The following is a 10,941-nucleotide window of genomic DNA, read 5'->3' as shown; positions in this document are numbered from 1 at the left end:
TTGTAAAACCATACAAGAATATAAAATTAATTTTCGATAAAAAAAAATTCTAGCAAGAACACAAGTTATTCGGCACTTGATTTATCTTTCCTCAAGAATAATTGGAAAGTATCTAATTTCTTACACAGGAAAACCGTATAAGAAATTACATCCATCTTTTTTGTCCGCAGTTAAAACCTGAATTTATTTTCGGACTCGTGTTCTTTAAAAGTACCTACACGACAATGAAGGAGCACTATCTTTTGTCACTGTTGGGGAAACCAGTTTAAGCCGCTGTGGGTTTTAGTAAAATAACGCGAGTCCCGAATTCATGTCGTTTTTACGGTAAACAGACGATTGCCCAAGCACAGTAGGGGCTTGGACCAATGTGGCTCTTGCAGTAAAAAATATATTTCCCCCTGATGATTGTCATGGTAGAAACAAATCAAATCTCTCAAAATGTTGACTCATGTGGTACTGCAAATGACATTCAATTATGGTTACGTAATAACACAGATGGTCTTCAGTTCAGGAATTCCAGCAAGAAGCAAGTTTATTAATATCTGGAGTTGTTGGATATTGCAGGTAAAGTTCCTGATACAAAGACGTGAGTAACTCACTGCACCTCACTTTTACGTAAGAGGATCTATAAAACTGTCTCTGTAAGTCTATATAGCCCTTCTCGTTTCATCACTTCTATCAGACACCGGTGTCAAGTGTGTTTGACAGGCTAAAGGAAGATCCTTTTTATTCTGACATTTAACAGATTAGAAAAAAAAAACCTGTGGAAATATAGGGAACGCGTCTAAATTTCAGATTTCATATTTACATCGAAAATTCCCAGACCACTTTAACGTCGATTTCCTTTTCATTACGAATCATTATGACTACAAATCAATTTTACTTTTCATTGGACAAACAGCTTCTCAGTTGAAGATATCCGTCTTCTAGGTTATTGCGCTGTGTAGTCTGGTCGATGTTAACCAACGTTTCAGAGGTCATACTGCCTCCGTCATCAGGGCGATGAGTATGAAGATTTCCGTCTTCTGGGTTGTTGCGCTGTGTAGTCTGGTCGATGTTAACCAACGTTTCAGAGGTCATACTGCCTCCGTCATCAGCGCGACGGAGGCAGTATGACCTCTGAAACGTTGGTTAACATCGACCAGACTACACACCGCAAAAACCCAGAAGACGGATATCTTCATACTCACCGCTGTGAGAACCTCAAGTCTTACACAGCTTCTCAGTTACTCTGAAATAATAACTCCAGAATTTCCCGTGCGTTCAAGTTTCCACATAATTGTGATAATCTTCAGAGAACGAAACTAACCCATATTTGGCCACGTTTCTAGAGAGAAAAAAAACGGCGCGGCGGTAGTAATGAGTCAAACAAGTTTATACGTTTGTCCTATTAACTCAAACTTAGCCGGATGTGTTACAAGCGAAGTGTAGTAATTCAGACTAACTAAACTAGATGGCTCAGCGAACCCAAATCCCTCTACCGGTCCCTGTAAAGGACCAACAAAATCCAATCGCCAGTAATTCAGACACTTAATAAAATCCGTAGGCATTTTATACAACATTCGTTGATTTCGGCACGTTACGGAATAAACTAATATTGTATCTATTCTTTCTAATTTCCCCTAAACATTTCATGTAAATCCTAAAACTTATACGGAATGCCAAAAGGCATTTAGGTAAAGTGTTAGCAGGGCAAATTTAATCTAACCGAAACCACTACAATGTAACCTAACCTAATGTAACACACGCTACCCTAAACTGAGCGGTTAGCCAAACTTTGCCTTAACAGATTTGACATTTTATATAATACCAGATATTTTAATTGCCTCTAACATAAATTATTCGTACCTGTTGGTTACCGCTTCCTTCCAGCATGGCACCGTCTTCTTTCACCACTTATCTTGCGCGAATATTCTTCGAACTGTTAAACAGCTACATACTTAGTAAGATCACAATCTATTCCACGCATCTAATTAAAATCACAGGTCCACTGTTACGATAGCAGGTGTGAAGCCACGACCTTATTAACACGTTAAAATTAAGCAACGTCATACAATCACTCTTACCTGTAGCACTTGCCATATTGCTCTATCTATTAACATCTTACTTTGATTGCTATTGGCTGATTTTTTCGGCAACTTCCGCGACAAAAAACTGTATTCCTCCGCTTGTCACTGTATTGCACTTGTACTCTTTTTATAGATACAAGGTGTATCATTTAATGAAATGTTAAAAACATTTATGCGCAGAATGTTATCGGGTCTGTCATTATATATTTTGAAGTGAAATACACCCATAAACTACGCAAACTGCCATTATAATGAAAGAGTAAGAAATATGACATGGAAGTTGCCGTGAAGCATTCAGGAGATAACGCAAATTTATTACGAAGTTCTAGGGAAACCATTTCTCTTACAAATTACGATGTAAAGCACAAATTCTGTGATTTATAACAGAACGTACTGAGACTTGGTCGATAAATAAATGCGTAAACATGCGTGATGGAAAATCTCCCGAGACAAGACCACTTGAAAAATGAGTATGAAACACACGACTCTACTTTTCGTATTTCCCTGTTTGGCTCAATCCCCTCAAACAGCATCCTTATGCCATACGAAACGCATTTTCAGAACTTGGTAGACACGACAATTCAGAACTAGGCAGATGCTAGAAATCAGTTGGAAAACCGAGGAAATACAGTTACATACAAAGTTGTATAGTTACAGCGTCTTAGGGCACCAGAAATAGAATCTTTAAAAAAATATGCTAATTTCCAGCTCTGGCTGTATTCTGCACGTGTCAAAGACCTGATAAGTGGAAATTAATTAACTCTGGCAATAAAACCTCTAGATTTAACTCCACTTTGGTTCCTCTCATGCGCCCATTCACATTCTTAAGTGCTATTTATTTCACACAGGCCTTTTTCTTTTGTGTGCCTGGTAGACAATGTTTTGTTTCCCCCAACCAACAACCAAATCTGACATATCATAACCTCACTAATTCCATTATCCTATGAAAAGTAGAAGGCAGAATATAGGGAATGAAATTATTAACATGGTAGTAACAAGTATAAAATGGAGGTTTCTGCCTTAACACTTTCATTATTTAGTACTGTTATATGCAAGTTGTTGTCCCCCCAAATTAAGTAACACTTTAGATAATAACTTAATCTTTTGACAGAGAGGCCATATGACTGTCTGCAGACTAAACAAAACAATATTTTGACAAGATTATACGAGCTTAATTTTCGTACTCTTCATAAAATACTATTAGTCAGTTAAGAAGGGTAAATTGGGCTGGATATGAAGCATGCATGGGGAAAGGAAAAAAATATGAAATTTAATTATACACATTTGAGGTTATAGCTGCAAAGTCCTCCAGGACTGCCGGGTGTTTATCACGAGGCTAATATCCCTACATCGTAACACCCAATTACTGCAAAATCTGACCAAAATGGCGGAAGCCAGGGCCTGGCTTTGGTTGTAGCATCATTGGATGGATGGATAAAAAAGAATGACAGAACAAAAATATGAAAAGCGAGCAAAAAGGAAATTGGTGACCTCCAAGGAGAACATGTATTGCATTACAATGTTCTTTGCCTAAAGAAACCTGTAGTATCAACTGCAAAGCAAACGTCTAGCTCCACGTCTTCCCAGAGATCCCTCTCTGACAAGTTGATAAGAGGCTGATCGTCATTCTTATTTCCTTAGCTCTGCAACATGAACGTCCAAAGAACGGTCTAAAAGACAGGTGGAACATGACAACGTAGGAGAAAGCATGAACCAGCTCCCATCAACACCTTTTTTCTTCTTCTTTAGCTTTATTCCCCCCTCTTTTTGGTAGGACTCCTTGGACGAGGGATCGGCCCATCACAAGGCCTCTACCTTTAACAGGACGGCACAACACAGAGAGTGGGATTCGAACCCACAGTCCCAGTGTCCGAGCGGCACGAGGCCCACGCCTCAGACCGTGCGGCCACTGTGACATGACACAACCCATTATATTAAAATAGGCTTAATTCTAGTTTGTTTAAACAATACTCTCTTGTGGTAACAAACAAACAATGGAAATTTGTTAGATTTACATCCGAAGCACTTTGAATATACAAATTCTTTCTTGCAACCAAAATACTAATTCTAAAACCCGTCAAAATCATGATGAAGAAGAAGAGGTGGTAATAATATAATGTGGTGTTATAAATTCCTCCAGTTTTAGTGGTAAGGTAGCACACCACTTGAATAACCAGAACATTCACATTAAAATGACAGTATGACAAAACTCCCGTATTTAGAAATTTTACTTTTTACAATATACATTAATATATAATCTAGTCTGGGACAAAATTAATTTCACAGTTTAGAAGACTGCTAACGCCCTTCTTTGGGGGCCGATAATATCATCACATTCACATAGCATTATTGTACTTGAACTTTTTGTTACTGTAAGAAAATTTAAAAAATCAGTAAGACCATAATACTCTTTGATTCAGCTTCCAGCAGCCGTTATAGATCTCGTCAATTTCATCATGCATCGGCTATCACCGTGTTTTCATTTAATTCTGGATTACTCAACTGAAACACATCTGTGTCTTGAGGAATGACTTGTGTCACAGACTGCAGTTTAATAATTCAGATTGCTACTAAGTTATAAAATTCATAATCATACTTTCACTGGGGGACAAGAGGCGAGATCACAACGCTTTGAGGGTCTCCCACAGTAACGGGTCCTGTCTCGAGATTCTTTAATAACTGTGACAACCAATGTTTTGTAGATTTGTCATCCTGAAGACAGTTGGCAAACGTGGCATCCCTCAGCTGGTCTGGCAGGCACTGTCGCAAGGCTTCCCGTGCCCTACAAATAAAAACACGGAGCCTGGACCACACTGCACATTTCACACAATCGCCATTAGCAAAACTGGATGAATATCAGTAACTAAATTCTATGGTACAGAGCCTTCCAAGATTGAATGACAGATAAACTACATTTTGAGCTATTTCTGCCTGTCTGAAATTCAGAGTCTGAAAGTATACTTTTTCAAAATGCATTTTGGCTGAAATGTTCATATTATTAATTTATCGATGTGAAATTCCCCACTTAATGGTACCTGCACCTTGTCGTGGTGGTGGGGGTTGAGTACCTCAGTGACCCCAAGAGCTATGCTGGCGGTAGCATACCTACTGGTAGGGCCTCCCTAGCCAGATTGGTCGAGGGGAAGAGGTCAGACTAAGACAGGTGCCCTGGTTCTCCACGTTGGGGGTTGGTCACAAGGCTAACAACCTTGCACCGTAAAAAGGAAGATGTTTCGAAACCTCGATCAAAGCCTCGGACAGATGGACCTAACAGAGGACCGAATGGAAGAGGAGAATTGAGGAGGCTATGGACCGAATATGGAACGGACAGCCATAGAAGAAGATATGTGAGAGAACGAATACATATGATGGACCTAACTCGGCAATCAGTAGTCACAGTCTATATCAAGGTAGAAACAAATCACTGGTGGGGGGGGGGGGGGGGGGAGGCAACAAACAAACGAGCAAACTCATACAGGAAAACCAGTGTCCCTGCTGCAATTCAAACCATATTTCTTTCAAATACTAGAGATACATATTCCTGCTAACAAACTGCTTAATGGTTTGAATCATGATCTGGGTGAAGGTGTTTTATGAGTCTGGCTCTTCATTTTCCTTGCCACCACCCCACAAATGTCTCAAATGATTCAATAAAGATTCTTTGAATTAAATGTATTTAAGGAAGAAAGCCTGACGAACAAGGAACAACATATCGCCTGCTGAGAACATTAGTGACGTAACTCAGAAATCACCGATTTTGAGCAATGTCCATAAATAGACTTGCAATATTCACCTTGAAATCATGCATAAGCGGTGGAAGTGTAGGTCTGCCCTATGCTGCTAGGTAACGATAAACGCCACTATTGTCAGGAAGGTTTCGCTCCATCTCTTCGTGCTTGAGAGACGTAAGCCAAGAAGCAGAAAACTTACAAATTACATTAATTCAAAGCATATAGTGAATAAAGTAAAAGGAATTACTCGAATAAGTTGTATGGCGGACGAGGAATGAAAGATTGAAGTTGTGCCAAAAGTTCGAAGGCATTTTTCTCGAAACTGTGATTTCTGAGTTACATCACTATTGTTCTCAGCAGGCGATATCAACAGTACAGCTGGCAATGTAATAAAATAAAACTCTTTCCTAACTGGTTTCTTAGATCACTAAAATAAATCCTTAAATATTCTACGGCGGAGATACAGACTCACGTAGTGGACACCACAGTGACAAACCACTCTAGACAGACAGGATGAGAAACACACCTACCTTGGATTGTCTGAAAGCCTAAGGTAACATCTCACCACATGCTTCAAGAGGCGAGCTGACGGATCTTTGGCTAGGGAAAGAACCATCTTGCCCTGCAACGTAAAAAGCAGAATCATGTCCGATGTTCATTAAATACTTATTAATGGCAAGACTTCAAGTTTGCACAGTGGTGAGTACGAAGACGACTGTCTTCCTGGATGTTATGACCTGTAGCCTGGTTAAAGTTTATTGATGTTTCAGAGGTGTCTGTTGTCTCCATCATCATGCACCATCTCTGAAATGTCGGTAAACATTTACCACACTACATGGTGCAACATCCCAGAAAAAGTCATCTTATTGAGCATTGACATATGTAAAACACAACTGCTATATTGCATATTAACTTTTGCTGTGCCTGAGAATCTAATCTGTGAAGTGGCAACCCCGTTGCTACGTAATATTATAAATCCTGATTCTAATGTACTGTCTTAGACATAATCCACATCATCGGAAACCATCCCACAGTATTATTGCAGCAATGCCACGAACAAAATCAAAACCAAATCACACTGATACCAACAGTCATACATCTCATCCACATCAAATCTATTTTATATATATAGTGATTTCCAGCACGCTAACTAATGTTTCCCTTTCCTTTTTTAGATTTGGGAGGAACCTGTTAAACCAGATGCTGGATGGACAAGTTGCGTGGTTCCAACATTTCCTTTTTGTTTTCACAGTTTTAAGGATTATAATTTTTTCCATGCAGGAGATTGTAAAACTAAAAGTAACTTAAATAATCTTCCCTCTTCTCTATAAAAGGCAACCTTTACACAGGTATGAGGCGGCTGTTAACCCCAAAAATGCTGTTTCTCAAAAAGCCTGCAATGAAAGATACTAAATCAGGTGAATTCTTTCTACAGTCACAACAATCTCGAACCATGCGGTACCAACCAATATCATGGCAACATGTGAAAATCTGTCATATGTTTGGCAGATGTAGGACAATCCACTGTCATCCAATAAGATCTTCTGAAGAATGAAAGTTGCGACCGTCTTTGAGAGCTCTGAGCCACTTTCCATGATACGAAGGCACAAGGGGATGATCTCCGTAGTCAGAAGGAATGTAATCACCTCCTGTTCGTCAGTCTGCAACACAGAATTATGCATGAATGTATGATGCAACCAAGATATTACACTCTTCCAAAGATAAAAGTCTCATTTTATAAATTGGGGGGGGGGGGGGTCCCCTTCATGATATAGAATGAAAAAGAATGTAGTTCTCCATCAAATGAGAAGCACAAATTAAATAAATGCCTGCTATTATTAACATAAAAAATTATTACAATTCTGCCCATTTTTTGAAGCATAAATGTTTAAAATAACTAAACATGATCGTCCCAAGGTTCTTTATAATTCTCTTTCATTAAGAGCATAAGATTTGAATTTTTTTATATTATTATTGTTTCTGTGTATTTTGTAATTGGATATACAATCCTAAATGTTTCTCTAGATCCCAGGCACTTGCAGCCACGATGAAATGGTCTATAACAGAGAAAAATGTCCACGTGTATTATCTAACCCCCCAGGAGATTTGTAGAATAACTTTCTTTGGAAGCTGTCCATAACCTGGATAAATAAATATGCAACACTTAAGAGGTCAATTGTATCCATCTTTACATGGAACAAAATGGTATCTACTTCATGAGGAATGCAAGATAAAGCTTCCCTTTAATGTGCCACTCACTGTAACATCATACATTTAAACAGCCCAAAAAAACCAATGGAGTAATTAAATTCCTTGTAATTGTTTTAATTCCCTCATTCATTTGTCATAAAGTATGTGAGATCTGAGGCTTTGACAGTGCAGGCAGCGAGGACCTCTGAAATTTCAGAAAACATCTACCAGACTGCACGGCCCTACATCCCAGAAGACAGGAACCTTCAGTAGAACATCATTACAGGTAGCCCTCGATTTACGGCGGGGATGTGTTCCTGGACGAACCTGCATAATCGGAATCGGCGTAAATTGAAACTCTCTTATAATGTAAATCAATGGGAAGTCAATTACATGTGTTTCCAGCACCCGAACATTGACGAGTAATATACATTTAAAGCTCTGAAATATCGTAAATAAAATAAAGGGAATTTAAAAAATATTTTTTATACACTTACAATCGGCAATTCGTTCGTCCCCATGACTGACTGCGATTCTTTCACGTGACTGATGTGTACAGTCATCTCTGCAGTTATGGTTGCATTCAAGTAAGACACCGACCTATAGAAAATCGCGTAGTAAAAATAACCCTGGGACCTCCGCAGAGATTAAATTCGTCCTTTGAAAGTTTAAAGCGCCAGGAATGAAATTGAATGACAGCATACTCACATATGCAAAAGCTTGCATTTCACAAACAGCTTTTACCGATCCATCGATCTCATTGGAGCAAATTCACGTTAACGAAACATACGTAATTGCAGGGATGACTGTATTTATAATTTTTATTCAAAATCAGCGATGTAAGAATTACGATTTAGTATAAGAATCAGTACGAGATACATTGTAAAATGTTATAAATAATAGTAAAATATATTTCTTTTAACTTTTTGACTTTCTGGTTTCAAAATTGGCACAAATCAAGGGCTACCTGTATAATGAAACACTTCAATAACAACTCACCTTGACAAGAGCACCTATAACCCCAAGACTGGTCAGGCGGAGGTACTCAAATGGCCGAGTCTTGCTGACTGTGTGTAAAAATGGGTAGAGAAAGAGAGGTACGTGGGCCTGTAGAAATGCAGAGCGGGTCTCAGGATGCGATGCAACACACTGAAGAAGCGCTAGGGCATTGCAGACACGATTTGACTGGTGAGCTGTCAGGGTAGCTGGATTAATTGCAGGGTAGATGTTCACAATCTCTTGGAGGAGAGCTGCTATAGTACCAAATGAGTGCCACAGCATGGGTGCTAAGTCAGGCACAACCTCTCGTTTCTTACTATAAGCACAGCATAAAATAAATGATCAATATGTAAGTAAAATATCAATTTCTGAGCAGACACATGTCCTTTTCTTTTGTTGCATGCACTAAATTACATAAAACAAAAGCAGCCTAGAATAGGGTATAAGTAGGAACTTAGTGTTACATGGGGTCCAGATAGGTTTATTTCTATGTAACCACAGGCTGCAATGCTTGACTGATTAAACATAATACAAAAAACAAACAAGTAAATGTCTGTTACCATGTATCTTTTCATTATAACTGTAATTATAAACAATATAAACATAATTTTCATATATGTTTAGCATAAACTAATCTTTTATGTACTGAAATTTAAGCCTATGGTGTGTGTGTATGTATTTGCATGCTGTCTTGCTTAGTAATAAATGTTTACATTCATGTTGGTTACATTACAAAAAATACAGTATTTTTTTATAGTTTCTGGGCATACTTCTATAATTCTCCAACAAATCAGAATTTTCAAACAGATTTAATTGTTTCTTAATTTACAATTTTCTTTTCAATCTAGCAGGTTTTAAACAAAAAAACTGAATCTGGGATAAACGTCACTGCACTGTAAATAAAATGGGTATAAACTAAAGAGCTTACCTGAGGTCAAGTAATACATTTTCCATGTTTTCTGGACAGGAGAGTTCCAATATCGACTGATAAATCTTGTCGCGGTCCACCGACGACTGCAGGTTAGCAGGGCTCTGTTGGGAACTCATGAATAGCTAGTAACAAAACATAAATATATATTAATTCAGTAACGAGAGTTATTATATAAACACTGCTTCTTGCTATATTCCATAAATATGTTTGTATACATAACTTTAACCGCTATTATACGAACTATAGTAAATCCAATTTCTATGTATACATGCATTCTCTAAAACAAAAACTCAACTATAATTACCTAGAACCACAAACAAACTAGTGATCACAAAAAAACAAATACGTCTAGATTCACTGGACAACTATCACTTTTATAAATATCACAGTCTCTCCACCACAAATTTCAGCCATCATTACAACATTGTGCGTCTTAATGCTATTGGTTGGAAACGTTTGCACCTTTCACGCAGTTACGTGAGCCTCTACTGCCATCTGTGAGCATGTCAGCAGTGAAATCAGCAGTCTATACGTCCGTAGCGCAGTCGGTAAAATTCTGTACATTGATTCTCCAATGCATTACACTATGAGAATCAGATAATCGCCCAGCTAGTCGCAAAAATGGCCACCTTTCAGTGAAATCCAACGGTTCATTCCTGTACCCTGCCACGAGTCCTTATTCCGAACCAGATAAATGTATTCTGTACCCTCCCATCCAGCATTACCACCAATTTTAACATTTCCTTCCAAACTACAGCCAGACTTTTCCTTTACAATTTCCAATAAAATTTTTACAGAATTTCTCATTTTACCCATGCATTGAATATATACTTCGTTTTCTCTGTGTTTACTTCCAAACCAATAATGCTCTATGACACTTAAGTTTTCACTCAATAAATGAATATCATCAATATTGACCGGAAGCTGATGTGTCCAATTCGGCTGCAATCCTTCGTTTTCTTGAGCCTAAAGCAATGTTGAAAACCAATGGTGATAAAGCATATCCTTGTTTCAGACCATT

General features: G+C 38.3%; 1 protein-coding gene across 1 annotated transcript; it reads right to left on the bottom strand.

Annotated features, from left to right (window-relative positions):
• Window positions 1-4,279: 4,279 nt before the first annotated feature.
• On the bottom strand, window positions 4,280-10,381 carry Rcd-1 (Required for cell differentiation 1). The gene is made up of 6 exons (XM_087345651.1): window positions 10,225-10,381; window positions 9,918-10,042; window positions 8,990-9,305; window positions 7,267-7,461; window positions 6,331-6,422; window positions 4,280-4,851 (listed from the first exon to the last, which is right to left on the bottom strand). The coding sequence occupies exons 2-6, from the start codon at window positions 10,034-10,036 to the stop codon at window positions 4,668-4,670; spliced, it is 906 nt and encodes a 301-aa protein (XP_087201777.1). The 5' UTR covers window positions 10,037-10,042; window positions 10,225-10,381; the 3' UTR covers window positions 4,280-4,667.
• Between the last annotated feature and the right edge of the window lie 560 nt (window positions 10,382-10,941).

Source organism: Zootermopsis nevadensis, unplaced genomic scaffold (assembly GCF_977971745.1).
Source record: "Zootermopsis nevadensis isolate Lab colony 2312 unplaced genomic scaffold, Znev_1.0 Znev_ptg000009l, whole genome shotgun sequence".
Taxonomy (NCBI): domain Eukaryota; kingdom Metazoa; phylum Arthropoda; class Insecta; order Blattodea; family Termopsidae; genus Zootermopsis; species Zootermopsis nevadensis.
This window is presented reverse-complemented; position numbering and strand designations above follow the sequence as displayed.